The sequence below is a fragment of the Puma concolor genome, chromosome C1 (assembly GCF_028749965.1).
Source record: "Puma concolor isolate L17-30 chromosome C1, mPumCon1.1.hap2, whole genome shotgun sequence".
Taxonomy (NCBI): domain Eukaryota; kingdom Metazoa; phylum Chordata; class Mammalia; order Carnivora; family Felidae; genus Puma; species Puma concolor.
Window position 1 is genome coordinate 125,057,679 of NC_141674.1, and position 17,068 is coordinate 125,074,746.

The 17,068-nt window shown below is 39.6% G+C and overlaps 1 protein-coding gene and 1 long non-coding RNA gene across 10 annotated transcripts in view; one reads left to right on the forward strand and one right to left on the reverse strand.

Moving 5' to 3' along the window:
• Nucleotides 1–17,068, reverse strand: part of NCKAP5 (NCK associated protein 5) — a 993,237-nt gene that overhangs the window by 194,852 nt on the left and 781,317 nt on the right. For all 9 annotated transcript variants that reach the window (XM_086718452.1, XM_086718453.1, XM_086718451.1 and 6 more), the window contains 2 exons: nt 10,523–10,561; nt 1,687–1,806 (listed from right to left, as the gene is read on the reverse strand). In XM_086718452.1, coding sequence (XP_086574578.1) covers nt 1,687–1,806; nt 10,523–10,561 — 159 coding nt within the window. The remainder of the gene's footprint in view (nt 1–1,686; nt 1,807–10,522; nt 10,562–17,068) is intronic.
• On the forward strand, nt 4,979–5,573 carry LOC147578426 (uncharacterized). Its single transcript, XR_015255185.1, has 2 exons — nt 4,979–5,163; nt 5,298–5,573. It is a non-coding gene; the product is annotated as an uncharacterized LOC147578426 (long non-coding RNA).

Below are 17,068 nucleotides of genomic sequence, written 5' to 3' on the forward strand. Positions count from 1 at the left end.
AATTATAATATTGGATCTTGATACGAGAGCAAAAGAAATACAACTTTTTACAGATGCAAGATTCTCTATGATAAACATTTGTTGTGGTTGGGACCAGGAAACAGAGATAGACCAATTTTTTTCTGCATAATTTTTGAGTCATAAATTATGAATGATGCTGTAACAGATAAAGCAGAGAGGAAATTAATTTAGGAGATGAGATCTATTGTGCAATTCAGAGGCTGGTTTTTTTTTTTTTTTTTTTAATTTTTTTTCAACATTTATTTATTTTTGGGACAGAGAGAGACAGAGCATGAACGGGGGAGGGGCAGAGAGAGAGGGAGACACAGAATCGGAAACAGGTTCCAGGCTCTGAGCCATCAGCCCAGAGCCTGACGCGGGGCTCTAACTCACGGACCGCGAGATCGTGACCTGGCTGAAGTCGGACGCTTAACCGACTGCGCCACCCAGGCGCCCCCAGAGGCTGGTTTTAATTTGGGGAGGGGGAAATTATATTTTGATGTTCGGCTTTACCAAACATCTTTCTTTCCCTGAAATAACCTGCAATTTCTCATTATTTTCCTGAGGAGTCAAGGAAAGATATTCATACCAAAATTCAAAGGGTAAATTAGCAACAATGTCCCAGCCATATGGAAAAGTGTTGTCCTGTAGAACTTCCTATGGTGATGAAAATGTCCTATCTATGCACCTTCCAAAATGGTAGTCACTGTCCATATGTGGCTTTTCAACACTTCAAATGCGGCTAGTATGTCACAGGAACTTAATTTTAATTTAATTTTCAATTTCCATTGCACCACATGGTTAGTGGTTACTGTGCTGGGCAGTGCAGTCTAGAGGATAGCTCTGTCTTTTCCCTTTCTCTCAGCCAATCAGGCCAGACAGCTGGGGATTATTTTTTGTACGTTGCCCCTGTGAAGCCTAACCCTTTGCTAGCTTAGCCTCAGAAGGGCTCTAAGCAAGGCTCATGGGAGCTTGTCTGAGCAAATATACACATTAACAGGATTTGAAAAAACCCAGAAAACAGCAAAGATCAGCCTTCCAGACCCCTTTGCCAATTCATTTGTCTCCCTACAAATCAGATATAGTCTCTGGTGCTTTTTCAGGGATGGCTTCAAAATGATTCAAATGGCTTGACTTTCCATGACTTTTCATGTTATGAAGGAAAGTAAAGAAGGAGCTCAGGGAGAGCATTTAGATAAAGGCAACCTGAAAACACTGAGGCAGGATATAGGAGGAATCGTGTGTGAGCAGGAACTCCGCACAGAGAGAGGTATGAAAGAAAAACAAACCCCAGCAGAATTTTTGACTACAGAGGGAATGAAATGAAGAAATGTACTGTGGCATTGCATAAAACTCTTCTTTGCTTATCATGGAACGCAAGATTACTAACCTTAGTCCCCAAAGTAATCAATTATTTCCTGACTCTATTCCAAAGTTTACTACAGGACACCTTCTGTCCCTTTTACCTGTTTATTATTTGTTGATGTATTTCTTTATCTAAACGTAGCTTTAAAAAGTCAGAAATTTAAGAGACATTCAATTTTAAAGACATTCCTTGAAAAGGAAAAGAATCAGCGTTCTGATACACTATGCCTTGCCTATGGAGATCCTGGAAACTTTCAAACTAAAGTAACTTCTTGTCAATAGCATTTCAGTAGCAAAGATTGGTTCCACATAAGCACATACCTGAAGGAGCAGATCAGAAGTTGGTCTGATTCGCTGTTGGAACAGGATGCTTAACGTTCGATTCTGCTGTTCTAAATCAAACACTCTTGTTTTCAACTTTACACATTCCTCCCTTAGATCCTACAACAAACACAGTGAAAGAAAAAAAAAAAGTCCATAACTGAAAGACACCCTTGCATATTATAACCATATTTTATCTGATATTTCAGACACATTAGTACAAAAACAGTATTTTTATCCTTCAAAGCCCCCAGGAATAAATCACACACGATGCTTTCTTCCACAGCCCATTGTCTGATAGAATTATTATGTGCAGGGAAGACCAATTTGAAAAAAAAAGTACCTTGAAATCAGAAGTGCATTAATCTAGTATGCTATTTTTGAAGATGGTAAATGTTAGCGATATGAAGTCAATTTAAGTTTCCACCTATATATTTTGCCTTTTCACTGTCTTCATAAAAGCAATCATAAAGCACAAACCACAAGGACAATAATGTTTTTGCAGTGAATAGAGATGTGATGAACTAAAGAAACTATCACTTTTGATAGAGCCTTTTGCTGTCATTTGTGGAAACAAGTTGGAATTTTCAATGCTGGGGCTAATAGAGCCAGTGATGCATTTAGTGAGAGAGAGGCAACTCTGAAGTGAAGGCTTTACAAGGCCACTTGAAACTGCCCATGCTCTGAACTAGTGCATTTCCATGTGTTTGGAGGGGTTCATCTTGGTGCTGGGGAAGAAGTTGAGTAACCGTACCTGGGCATCCTTCTGGAGCAGTACTTTCGAATAGTTCAAAGACCACAGAGACCTTGTCCCCAGCTTTCATGAGGGAGGCTAAGGCACAGGGGCTTTAGGATTCTCTGGAATATACCAAGGAGCTGTTCTGCAAACCAATTTGTGATAACGATACGTGCAGTGCTTAAATGTCTACATCCTCTTTGATGGGGGTTGAGAAAGACCAAGTAGAATAATGTCCCAATTCAGAGTTCTTTGAAAGCTGACCCTTTCCTACATGTCAAACTTGATATTTCTCTATTTCCTAATTTCTTTTTTTAAAGGCATCTGCTCTTGCCATATGAAGAACAACTGTCTGCTGTTTTGTTCTCAAACGCTCTCATGCATTCCTGCTACCCCCTGCTCCCACCTGCCATCATGTTCCCTTCTCATCTACCTCGTTGTTCATTGTGACTGATGTCCATTTCAAAATCTGTATCCTCTCTGACACTTCTCTAAAAAGTTTATTTTGAGAGAGAGAGTAAGTGTACACATAGGGGAGGGGGAGGGACAGAGAGACAGAGGGAGAATTCCAAGCAGACTCCACACTGTCAGCATGGAGTCCGATGTGGGGCTCGAGCCCACAAACCATGAGACCGTGACCTGAGCCAAAGCTGGATGCTCACAACTGAGCCACCCTGGCTCCCTTCCTCTCTGATACATTTATCTGGCATCCCCCGGAGACCATTCCTTTTTCTGAACTCCAGTAAGCCTTCAGTACCTCTTCCAGGACATTTAGTATACACTGCTTTGTACTGATTTCATCTTTCATGCTCTAGACTTATCTTGTCAATTAGATGGCACATCCCTCAAAGGCAGGCATAAGAAGACAGACCAATAAACAACACCACAAGCAGTTTGTCCTTTCACTCTTTTATTCCATAACCTGGCAAAGCACCACATACAGTATGACCTTAATAAACTGTGTGATTATTTTGGTAACCGGGATGATGATGATGCCAAATTCTATTCTCTAGTGTTAGTGTGACTGAGTCTTTAAGTTTCTCAGCACTTCTAGTTTGTGCTTCTATATATTCTGATGTGGGACAGCTACAGCCTTGCTAAAGCTCTGCAAGGAAGAGAGAGAGCACCAGACAACAGCTCTGATCCCCAGGCCCTAAACAAGAGTCACACAGGTGAGTGTGCCTGTCCATTAACCTTGTGTCAACCTAAGTGTGAAGCCAGACAGTTCTAGCTTCTGAAGCTTTACCAGAGCCTCATTATATCCAGTTGTATTTCTTCTATTTGCAGAGGGCAGGGAAATAGGCCAAGGTGTGGCTCACGGCACAACTTACACTCTCCTCATATTTTTAGTTAAATGGGTAGAGTTTATGCATAGGATGGTTACAACTGATTGTAACCTACAAATGCAGAGCATAGAAAAAGAAATGTCATGTTCTTTTAGGCAACCAGGTCCAAGATATAGGAAGGCAGCAGCCATTCAAGGCAGGGGCAGAAGTGTGTGCGCGAAGGGTGCTTGGGTGGCTTAGTCGGTTAAGCACCTGACTTTGGCTCAGGTCATGATCTCATGGTTCATGAATTTGAGCCCTGTGTAAGGCTCTGTGCTGACAGCTCAGAGCCTGGAGCCTGCTTCGGATTCTGTGTCTTGCTCTCTGTCTGTCCCTCCCCCACTCACACTATGTCTGTCTGTCTCTCTCTCTCAAAAATAAATAAACATTAAAAAAAGTGTGTGTGCACATGAGCAATATGCATTTGGCAGAGGCCACTTTGGGGGCCTAGGCACCGCTCACATTAAAGGCTAAACTTGTTTCCTTTATTTAGAATTCAACTTCTCTCTGTGTCTGACTTATTCTACTTTTTTCTCTTAACGTGCCTATAACTCCTCTGCACCCAAACACTAATTGTTTTCAGTACTGTTAATTAAGTAATTAATAAAACTTGACTGTGAGGTAAATAAATATTAATAGTACCTATTGTGTTGGAAAACATAATCATTCTCATCTGCAGGTGAAGAAATGCAAGTAGAAACACACAAGTGAGGGTTTGCAAGAAAGGAGACCTGTAAGGAATAGCACTGATGATTTTTTTGCAGCAAAACTGAGATACCTTGAAACAGTTCTTCAGATGGGTAAAAAGAAAAGAAAGGAAAAGAAAAGAAAAAGAAAGAACACACACACACACACACACACACACACACACACACACACACATCCAGCTATTCTATAGAGATTTTTGGTACAGGTGCCCAAATTTCAATGGCCATTACTGTTACTTAAGATGGTAAAAGTTCGTTTAGCAGGGACACGAATTATTGACCTGGAAAACTGTTCATTGCTCTTGGCTCATCTAGATCAGCGCATGGCAGAGGGGGAAATAGAAGGCTTTAGGAATGTGACTGTGGTCTTACGATCATTGACAAACAGAATTGAGCTGGTCTGAGAATCTGTTGACATAAAAGCTCATAATTGTCTATATTGTTCTAAATTCTTGTTCTCTTTACTTAAGTCATGGATGGTAAGTGATGTCAGATAGTTATTATCTTAAGAAAATGTATTAAAAACCATGGATGTGTGCCCATGTGCACACACATAAGCACAACCAGACTGGGCAGATGGAAAGACCACGAGAGAAAAACAGTAACTTCTCTTACCACTACAGTGAGGCCTAGGCTGACATAAAGGCTGACATATGACACATATCGGCTGGCTACAAGAACCATTATTCTGACCCTGACAGTTGTAGAGGTGAGACCTAGACTATCCTTCTGGTAAGGCGTTAGAAACAAATGAATTCTCCTCTGCTTAGATGCTATCACTGGTTCACAGTGGGGGCTGGGCCACCTGTTCTCTCTCACATCCTTCTTTTTCTTTTTTCCTAGCATGTTCCAGGCCTCAAGACGAGTACCCCACTGAAAATATAGGGTTGTGTCTTCTGAAATGAGAAAGAGACCTTATATAAAATTTTATTTGGGGGAAAATGATGCCAACAGTTTGACTACATTTAATCTCACATAAGAAAGTACATGGGTCTTTGGGTCAAGAAAATAGCCAGACCTGTTTTCCTTGCAATCTGCATGTCACTAACAATTGAAAATAGTAAGAGAGTAAAGCTGAATATGAGGGCAAAATATACTGAGCAATACTGGTCTAAAGGACCCTGTGTGTCTTCATGATCTCAAACCATAACTTCCCTGGAGTATCCATACACTATAATCCTGGTAAGTTTCATCTGCATTTGGGGCTAAAGAAGATTCTGGATCTACTTCTATATAGTACCTATGAGTATAGCTGCTTTAATGCATTTAGAGCTAAACCATTATCCATTGAAGTCAATTTAATAACATGTTGACTGCTTAGGAGTAGGACAGATACTGACATCACTAGAGTATTGTTGAAAACTATATCTGATTTTATCATGCAAAAATGATACTATAGTGGTAAAACTGCTTCAGATGGAATGCATATCATGGGAATACACATCAGATTGGGAGTTAGGGGTCTGGACTCTGGTCCTCATTACCCGTACGACCTTGAAGATGTAATTTATTCTGGTTTTGTCTCAGTTCCTTTACCTATAAACCGAGCGACTGCACAAAACAGGGCTTTCAAGAGAATGCAAGTCTCAGCTGCTTCGTGAGATGGCTTTTCAAGTGTCATCTAATTCCTTCCCTGAAGCTTAATGGCCACCATACCTACCTGCTTCTCCTTGTAACAGTCCTTCTCAGAGGCTGTCACTGATATATCCCTATCTTTTCCTAAGATGCCAAGACTTCTGTAAAAAGAAAAGTCCTTTCTCAGACTAACCAAGGGCCTCAACATCAAATATCTAAAAGGCACGGCAGATAACAGAGATGTGTGCCTGCATCAGGCCAGCCCTAATGAACAGAGGGTCGTTAGTCCTGTGGCAAACTGAATACTGCAAGCCTTCATCCCAAAGGCATTTGGATTAGAACATCATTAATCTGGGTGATGGCTGAATAGTTTATGTAATCATAGTAAATTAAGCCCATTACCAAAGCTAGTTGACAATCTCAGTATTAGATGCTTGCTGATAAGGTCCCTGGCAAGTGTGAGATTCTAGGGTCCAAAATAAGATGGATTCTGAGAAAGCCCAACTCCAGATTTCCAGAGTCAGTTTTGACTCCAATATATGCTTTGGAGATCTCGCATGGTTTCCTTGCTAGCCAGAACTGGAATGTTCCCAGAAGTTTTAAGAAATCCATTGGCTCCCTCACCTTTTTGTTCTATTTCCTGCGATCTCAACTAATAATTGAATTTCAATCCATCTGTCGATTTCCACAGCCTCATCCTGGCTGCTGAGCTACAGTGGGGAAAAACAGTAAGTGATCCAATGGAATCTTGGGGGCTGAACACCGCAAAAGGAAGCAGATGGATTTGGAGTGTAATAACCTTAGGCTGAACATATGGGCTTTGCCACTTCCTGCAATCAGAGCTACGGGAGCACTATTTCCTTAGTCCCATCTTAATGGGGTTGCGGTGAGAACAAAATGACTTACTGCATTTAAAGTGCTAGACGTGAGGTATAAGTCCTTGTAAGTGCACAGTAAATATGAACATATCCTCTCCAGGGGACTGGATCCTGCACACACCAGAGCCAGCCAGGTAGACACAGGTGGCCTGACTGCCCCTCCACAAGGGATATATGTAGAAGTTTGGAGTTCTTTCAGACACAAGCTACAGAACTCTGTTTTGCATCTACCCAGTGGCTGCACTGCTGGATTCTACCACACAGAACCTTATGCCGTGTAGGGAAAGAAAACAAAAAAACAAAAAACACCATGTAAATAGTTGCTTATTCGAAAGAACATGCAGACAAAGCTAAAGTTGATATGCTGGAAAATGGCTACAAGAAAAAAGATTTTCTTCCAAGTTTGGTGATAGTGGCAAAAACATAACAAAACAAAACAGAAAAACCTATGGCAGTAAAGAACCTAGGACAGTTACATTTTCAGTGAGTGTAATTGACTTAATGAAGATAAAATATATTTCAGACAAGAATTTGAGGTGAGCCTGAATTATTGATTCACTTGCACTTGTAGCCTTGGACCTATGATTTGGAGTCATAAATGGAAGTGAGCTGGGTTTAATATTGTCACTTTAGCTTTATTGATCTAAAGGATGGACAATCTGCTGTCTTAAGGGAATCCACAGGTTTCTGAGATAAATTGAATTACTTGACTAGAACAGTATATGTACATTTAACAGAAAGTGATAAGTTCGTGGAAATAAAATTTTTTATCAGTATTGGGAAAAAGAAGTACATTGTTATTTCAAGATGCTTATCTCGGCCAATTCATGAGATGCCAGAAAAATGCTTCTTTGGTTGTTCGTGGTAGATTTTCTTTGTGTCACAACAAAACAATAAACTCTAAAACTGCATGGTTATGACTGTAATTTCACCTCAAAACAAATTTTTTTGTGTGACTTGGATAAATCACTCAAGATTTCTGCTTTCACTCTGTGCCAGCTACAACCTCTTTAGAATCAGTTTTTTCATCTGCATTTGGAGTACATTTTATTTCCTATATCATGCTCTTAATTAAAAAGAAATCTGAGTCCTTTTGTAGCAATTTTACGGTCCCTATAAAAACCAGGAAGCACACGTTTCTGCAGAACATGATTCTTTTGGAATCCTGGAAACTCCTGGCATCTCTTTTTGACTCAGAGTGTCCCCGAGGTATGCTATCTCACACGGCACCATGTCTTCTATGTCTTATTGCTTAACGGTACCAAGGTAGATTTATCTGTTTACTAGTTATTACTTGGATTTGTGTAGCTATTTTTTTGTGGCTGACCTGAAGGTCCCATTTTCCTTTATATTGTATCTGATGGCTTCCTTTTCTCTTTCCTGAGGCACCGTTAAAAAAGATGGGCACGAGAAGGTTTCAACAGTTACACGTAGAGCTCTCAACAATGCTTCCTTCATTCCTAGGTTTGTAATTAAATGAGCAAAGAGTTTCCACCAGGAGGAAAGCAAATGAGAAATTAAAGCCTTTGAAAAAGAAAAAAAATCAAATATGTTGTGACAGAAATTGTGAGATGCACAAAAAATCTGTTTTTCCATTTTTCTTTCTTTTTTTTTTTTAATTTTTTTTTCAACGTTTATTTATTTTTGGGACAGAGAGAGACAGAGCATGAACGGGGGAGGGGCAGAGAGAGAGGGAGACACAGAATCGGAAACAGGCTCCAGGCTCTGAGCTGTCAGCCCAGAACCTGACGCGGGGCTCGAACTCACGGACCGCGAGATCGTGACCTGGCTGAAGTCGGACGCTCAACCGACTGCGCCACCTAGGCGCCCCTGTTTTTCCCATTTTTCCACAATACTATGACAGTCAATTTTCAGCTGGGCACATACCCGGGATAAAGGCTTCATTGTCAGCTTCCTTAGGTGTGGCTGTGTGACTAAGGTCTGTTCAAGGAGAAGTAAATAGGGAGGTAAGAAAGCTTTTGGAAGTCTCTCTTAAAAGGCAGCTAGTGTGTGCCCTTTACCTTCATTTGTTTCAGCTTTTCCTCCTTCCTGATGGCTGGAATGGGGATGTGTTGGCTGGAGCTAAGCAGCCATTTTGGACTGTGAGGTGACCTTGGGAATGAAGGTCATATTCCACAGAATAACAAGATAGAAACCAGAGTCCCCATGGAATTTATGGAGCAGAGTCACTGTATCAACCCTATACTGCCTACCTATAGATTTAGATATGAAAAAGAAATAATGGCTTAGGTTATTTAAGTTACCACTATTTTGGATCTCTGTTACTCACACTGGAACCTAATTCAACCTAATAGGTGTACTTAAATCTCTTTATTTATGTGATATTAATGCAAAATCTGAACCAGTTAAAATCATTTGAAACAGAAAGCCATGATATTTTAACAAAAGTAGTTGAGAAGAAAATCTAGCAAAAAATATTATCACAAGGCCTCCGTAGTGTAAATTAAAAATGGTATTTATTTTCGTATCTCCATGAGAAGTGGTCAAGCCCTAATAAAATTATGTTTAATGAAAAAAAATTAAAATGTCACAAATTATTTTGCTATCATTAACCATGTATTCCAGAATATGCCACATGATCTAAGATTTTCTTTTACAGAGGAAGTCCCCATCTCACAGAGAGGTAATTCAGAATACACAGAGAGGTAATTTCAGATTTAGTAATCTGAAAGAACTAGAATTTAGCTTCTGAAAAACATTATAGAAAGAGATGGAAAAGTTTCAATAAAATGGACCAAAACAGCCAAATTTGAGCAATTATCTCCCTCTGCCCATTCTGGCCCAAAGACATGATTGATCTTCATACTATCTGAAGCCAGAATAGGGACATGGCATAGGAGAAGACATACAAATCTCATGCTCAAAAATCATCACTTGTTTTTATCCTTCAACTTTACTGGGGAATAATTGACAAATATAACTGTATATATTTAAATTGTAAAATGTGATGATGTGCTACACCTTACAGGGTGGGATGATTATCAAGATCAAAATAACTAACACATCCACACCTCGCAGTAGTTTCTTTGTTTGGTGGTGAGAATGCTTAAAATCTACTGTCAGCATCTTTCAAGTATGTAACACTGCCATTTTTTTTTCCATTTACCATGAGCCAATCCCTATAGGAACTCCCCAATGTGCTTTCTTTCAAAGAATGGCCACTGCAGTTCTGGGAGGGGGGAAATGTTATCCCCACTCTACAGAAGAGGAACTAAGACCCAGAAAAATTAAATAATTTCCCTAACCTCTAAGACCTCTTCCCTGAATTTTAGGCTTCTGTTAATGCTGTCCATGAAGGCTATTCATTTTATAGGAATTGGAAGAATCCACTGATATATTTAATGTCTGTATTTACCAAATAAATGGGTGCATGGTAATCTTTCATCTTCTATTACTTTACAAGAGTTTGAATTTTAGGATTCTATTGGTCACTGATGTTACTTTGTATGCCCATCTAAAACACACACAATTTTAACCTAAGTGAATAAATAGAAAAGTACTGCATCTATCAATCACAATTTCCTAGTTTGACAATATGAGTTCCAACCTATTCACATAAGTACCTTGAAAATAATAAGTCAGAAAGTGACCTACCTTTTGAGTGAGCAGAGCTTGCACAACTTGGTTGGCTACCTTTAAAAAATAAAGAAAGAGTTGCCATTTATAATAATGAGACTTTAGATGCATAGACTCTAATTTACCAATGTGTTTCCCACAGCTTATTCTACCTAATTAGCTCCTTATTTGCCTCTTTCCTCCCCATGTAGAGAACCTGATTATTTTCATAATAGGCCTATCCTTCTAGGTAATATTTTGCTTTTTTCCAAAGGTGACCTTGTTGCTAATTAAGATGGTTAGGTTGGAAAGATCATTCATACCTTGACTTCCACATTTCCATATTTGGAAAAATAATATCCTTTCATATGTAAAGTACTCCAAGAAGGCTAAAAAATGATACAGTGTAAAACACAATCCTAATTATCTGTACACAATTTCTACACTTTGCTGATTTACAATGTCCTTTGCCTCTCCTTCCTATACTTCTGCTGTGTGACTATTTCACTATTTAAAATGACTTGGAATAGAGATAGGTTTGAATGGTGAAGGATGAGAGCAAATCATCGTTCTATCTATGTTCTTCTTACATCCCCCATATCTTAATTTGTGCCATCCTTTTGTCACTGCTACCAGTAGCAGAGTCTGATAGTTGGTGACTCTTGTATCTATTTCCCCCTTTCTACTAAGTAATAAACTCTGATTTTTTGGCTGAGTACATTCAAATACACACCCTACCCTTCCTTGTAGCTAAGTGTCACTTTGTGACAAGCTTCCGACTGATGAGTTATAACTAGACTTTTCTTGGGCTTATAGAAAGTATCTAAGAAGAAGAGGGCTCACCCTTCTTCTTCCTTTTCCTGTCTGGGATATAAAACTGAGAGCTGGAACCTCAGCAGCTACCTTGACAGTGAAAGTCACTGAGCCTGGCCCTGATGATACAGGGAGTTAGTTGCACTCTCTCTGTACTTCTATGAGAGAGGAAACATAAATGTCTACTTTTTTTTTTTTTTTTTTTAGTTTCCTCCAATATGCAAACATATGGAGTTCTAACTCATATATTAACATAACCCTAGTTTTTTTTCAGGTATCAGGCAAGTTAGGGCAGTAGGAGAAGCTCTCCTCAGTAGAAGCCCCTCTCAGCCCAAGAAGGTGAATCTTGATTAATTTAAACCAAACACAGCAATTCCATTTAGTGAATGGTTTAGGAGTGGGTATGTGCACCATTCCAGCCAAGGGCCTCATATAAAACTAGCAACATGTCTCTGGTATTTTGAAGATCTGGCATTTTCTCTAGATAACCATTCATCATTTCTCTGTGCATTTGTGCTAACATTTCTTTTTCACCTGCAGGTTTCAAAAACACTATATAGGAAACCACTCACTAAACTTGACCATAACCTTGAAACTATGTACCCATATAGCTACTATTGATGAAATTAAGGTGGGCAGGTGAATTACACAGTGTTTTTCAGGTAGTACATAAACTGTATACACTTAATGTGATCACTGAAACTTATAGCATTGAAGAGCAATATTTAAATGTCTTAGACATCAGGAGAATGTCTAATGTCTCATTCCTTTCTTCCTTCATTTATTTAGTATAAATAGGTAGAGTATTTGCAAAGCTAGATGACTGGAATGTGTTCCTTGGTTCAAAGAGAATATAACTAGTAGGAAGTTGGCAAGAACACAATTATAACACAGTGTGATAGGCATGTAATCATCTTGGTAATTCTCACATTCAACCAAAGCCTGACGGACACGCTTTCAGTTTTTTCTCTTGATAACCTATTTATTTTTGGTGATACTCAACTATGTGTGCTTGTTCTCCTGTCTAGTATAGTGGAACAGATTAGGGTAAGAATGTTTTCATGGAGCTTAATTGTTTCTTTACTCAATATTGACAAAGTAGTGCATCCTTAACGACAGTTGGCTACCAATAAGTCTCACAGAAAATTAAAATACAGGCTGTCATCAACTGTGGTTCGGAGGCATTCACAGCACAAGCAGTAAATGATTAAAATCAGATTACCTATAATTGATTAGTTGGACTGTAGGCAGAAGAGGTTTTTTTTTTTTTTCTATCAGAATCCTTGCCAAATTTACATTGCTGATATTAAGCAAATTAGACAGACCTTTCATTAAAACTAACTATAGTTTTGAAATAAAAGCATTATTGATTTATTTTTTTTGAAGTCCATCCCAAGTTAAAGAAACATATGTAAGGAATCTCACAGACAAAATTAAACTGTATTTTCCTTAACTGGTACTTTTTTCTTTTTCCTTTATCATTTAATTTATACATGATCATAACAGTGATAAATGTTATTCAGCCTTACAAATTGACCAATAGTGTCATCTTGAAAATCTTTCAGTTTTTAAACATTCATTCCAATTCGTAAGTCACTGAGAATTTAAAGTCAAACTGGAGGTCATCCATTTTATTCTTGGCAAATTAAAAAAAAAAAATACAACAACAGAAGAATTCAACTATTCACGCAGCCTGAATCAGGAACAAGGCACCCAAATTAATTCATACCATAAATAATTTAATGCTTTTGGATCTCAAACTTTGGATTTGATTTACAGTCTCATAAAACTGCCTAATATCAATATTTTCTTTCCTTTCTCCAAACTGGTCCCTCACTTAAACCGGGCTGTGGAACAGTGGTCACATAAAATAGCTCTCTCCATGATTTAACGGGAGACATAAATGAATATCCTAACTGTAACAGCCCGCAGGAGGAAATACGTTCTATCTTTGCAATCCGAGTATGTTGCCCTATAGGCTCCATCTCTGACACAGCTCCTTCTGGCAGGTACTTTGGACAATTGCTCTACCTAATAATTGAACAAAGATACACGAATGCATTATTTCTTTACCTACTGACATGGGGTTATATTACCCAGAAGGACTCGCAGGTCCTCTGCAGAAGAGCAGGCCGGTTTGTACAAATGCTTTCCCGGGTACTGTCTATAAAGACAGTTTCCTGGGTTTCATTACTACTTTTAACAGCCAGCTTCCCCGAAGCATCAACAGAACAGCTGTTTGGAGCTTGCGCCTGCAACCTCTAATAGGTTCACAAGATGACTCCTGGAATGGGCCCCTGCCCTCATCATAGAATTACACCCTTAGCACTTGGGTTGCAAATAATCACACACCCACAGGCCCAGCTAATGAGAACAAATAACTTCCAGTGTCACCTGACAGCTTTTCTCTCCAAAGAAAGGAAAAATAGCAGCTGGGCTGGGCCAAGGGGACTTGAGACACACTGAGCAAAGCTGACAGTCCTTAAGCCTCTGGCTTGTTTTACAACCTGCCTTAGGATCTCTGTGGAGACCTCCCTGCTCTGCCTCAGTGGAGCAGGACTATAGGGGAGCCCGAGATGCCAAGGAGAGAGCCCAGGTACCTCTCTTTTCCCCTAGGTAAGAATTCTCTCAGACAAGCCAGCCCCTCTGATACCGGGCTCATCTTCCACCCACACAAGTCTTTGTTCTTCTTCTTCTCCAGCAGGCTTCCAGGTGGCATCTCCCACCCCCAGTCCCCTGTTGCTGCTGCACTCCCCAGGAAGCAGGTGAGCAGAGGGAGGAGTCAGGGCTGCGGTATTGTCTGCTCTTACTTTCAAAATCATCCCTGAGGCTGGATGCGAAGTCACACTGGTGTGGAATAAACCACACTTATTCCAAGAGGGAGCCAATCCTCACCACATCCAGAGGACAGCCAGGGCTGGGTCAAGGGTGGTAGAGTGAGAAACTCAAAATGCACCAAGCTCTGACAGGGCTCCTCCTGCCTCACAGTCCTGCTTTCATCCTTGCAGGTGCTATTTTATCATGCAGAGCAAGTGTCCTACCGGCACGCCCCTTTAAAAACCTTGTTAAGACAGGACAAGTTTTGGAAATTGTGCTTTGGAGAAATTTTCAATGCTTCTGAGTTTGATTTATCATACTGAGACAGCTGGGGGTGAGCGAGTGGAGTCTTGGGCAGAATCACGAGAAGGACTTGGGTTCTAATGCTGCCCGTGTTAATTATACACTGATATGTATGGGGGAGGGGGGACAGCTTAACTCTATACATCTATGGAGGAGGGGGAACTGACTACCTCTCAAGTTGTGAAAAGTGCATGAGATGATAACTATAACCGGAAAAACCACCGTGGACAGTACCTGATAAAAAGCAGTCACCCAATGAAAGTTAAATCTGAATGTGAACATTTGAACTTCAAAGACTAAAATGCATTTTCGGGTAAGCAGTTAATGAAGAATGGTTTGAGAATAAAAGATGTTATTTACATAGGAATGAAGTGTTTGCATGTGTGCATTTATAATATGCATGTATAAATATGAATCACTAAGTACCTATATTATTTATTTGCTCTGTAAAATACTGGGAGTGGGAGAAAATCATCTAAATGTGTATATGGGATTGCAGGGAAAATTAACTGGGAAATTAATTTGGGGCTGGTAATCTCCATTCATTAATTTAGTCATTCAACAAATACACATCAAGTGCAAGGGCTACAGATTATGCTGGATCTTGGAGAAATAATGGTGAATAGAACACGGGTGCTGCTTCATGGTGGTTAGAGTCTGGAGCAGACACAAGAGGTCCCTTATCTGTTGATTTCCTGGTCTACTCTTGCAATGGGCATTTGAAGCATGTGAAAGCCACAAGCAGGATCATCCCCCATCTCCATCGATAAGACACTGCTTTTCAAGATTCCTTAGGACCCAAGCAAGGGACACACACTGAGAATGTCTGATGATTCCACAAGTCCTGGCTTACAGCATGGGAATCAGAGAGGAAGGTCAGAACTGCCCTTAACAACGCATTATTGCCTTTATTTAGCCTTGGTTTAAAAGAAATTCTGGGGCTTTTTTTCTTTTACTGAACTACCTCCAAAGTCGAGTTTTTCCTGCCATTGTGCTCTGAAATAGAGAGCACAGAAAAGTCAAAGACCTCAAATGTGGATCCTCACTGACTATAAGGAACTCGCCCTATTCTGATGGTTTGAAGAGGAAGGCAGGTTCTCTAACTTCTGTGTGCAAAGGCTCTGCCTGGGAAGTCTGTTAGGTTGCCAATTTCCTCACACTCCATTCTGCTTGGATTTTCAGCTATTTAACTGAGTGAGGTGTGAGGATCTGCACTTATTTTTATTTTTTTCTGTGTCAATTTTATTTTTCAAATTTTTATTTAAATTCCAGTTAGTTTTCATATAGTGTAATATTAGTTTCAGGTGTAGAATTTAGTGATTCATCACTTATATGTAACACCCAGTGCTCATTACAAGTGCACTCCTTAATCCCTATTACCCATTTAGCCCATCTCCCCTACCTCTACAACCTCTCCTTGAGTAACCCTCAGTTTGTTCTCTATATTAAGCATCTCCTTTCTGGTTTGTCTCTCTTTTTTCCCTCCTATGTTCATGTATTTTGTTTATAAAATTACACATATTACTGAAATATGATATTTGTCTTTCTCTGACTGACTTATTTGGCTTGGCATAATACACTCTAGTTCCATCCAGGTGGTTGCAAATGGCAAGATTTCATTCTTTTTGATGGCTGACTAATATTCCATTGCATACATAGACCACATCTTCTTTATCCATTCATCGTCAGTGGACATTTGGGCTCTTTTCATACTTTGGCTATTGTAGATAATGCTGCTATAAACATCCAGATGCATGTATCCCTTTGAATCCTTATTTTTGTATCCTCTGGGTAAATACCTTGTAGTGCAAATGCTGGGTCATGGCGTAGTTCTATTTTTAACTTTTTGGGGAATCTCCATACTGTTTTCCAGACTGGCTGCACCAGTTTGCATTCCCACCAACAGTGTAAGAGGGTTCCCCTTTCTCCACATCATCACCAAAACCTGTTGTTTCCTGTGTTAATTTTAGCCATTTGGACAGGTGTGAGGTGATATCTCATTGTAGATTTGATTTGCATTTCCCTGATGATGAGTGATGTTGAGCATCTTTTAATGTGTCGGTTAGCCATCTGGATGTCTTCTGCAGAAAAATGTCTATTCATGTCTTCTGAATGACATGTTGATTTTGGATATTAATCCTTTTTGGATATTGGATATTGGATTTTGGATATTGGGTGTTGATTTTGGATATTAATCCTTTATCAGATATGTCATTTGCAAATATTTTCTCCCATTCTGTCGGTTGCCTTTTAATTTTGTTGATTGTTTCCTTTGCTGTGCAGAGCTTTTTATCTTGATGAGGTCCCAATAGTTCATTTTGCTTCTTTCCTTTGCCACAGAAGATGTATCGAGTGAGAAGTTGCTGTGGCTGATGTCAAAGAGGTTGCTGCCTGTGTTCTCTTCTAGGATTTTGACCTCACATTTAGGTCTTTCATCCATACTGAATTAATTTTTGTATATGGTGTAAGTGGTCTAGTTTCATTCTTCTGCATATTGCTGTCCAGTTCTCCCAGCACCACTTGTTGAAGAGACTGTTTTTTCCCTTAGGATATTCTTTCCTATTTTGTCAAAGATCAGTTGACCATATAGTTGTGGGGCCATTTCTGGGTTTTCTCTTCTCTTCCACTGATCTATGTGTCTGTTTGTGTGCC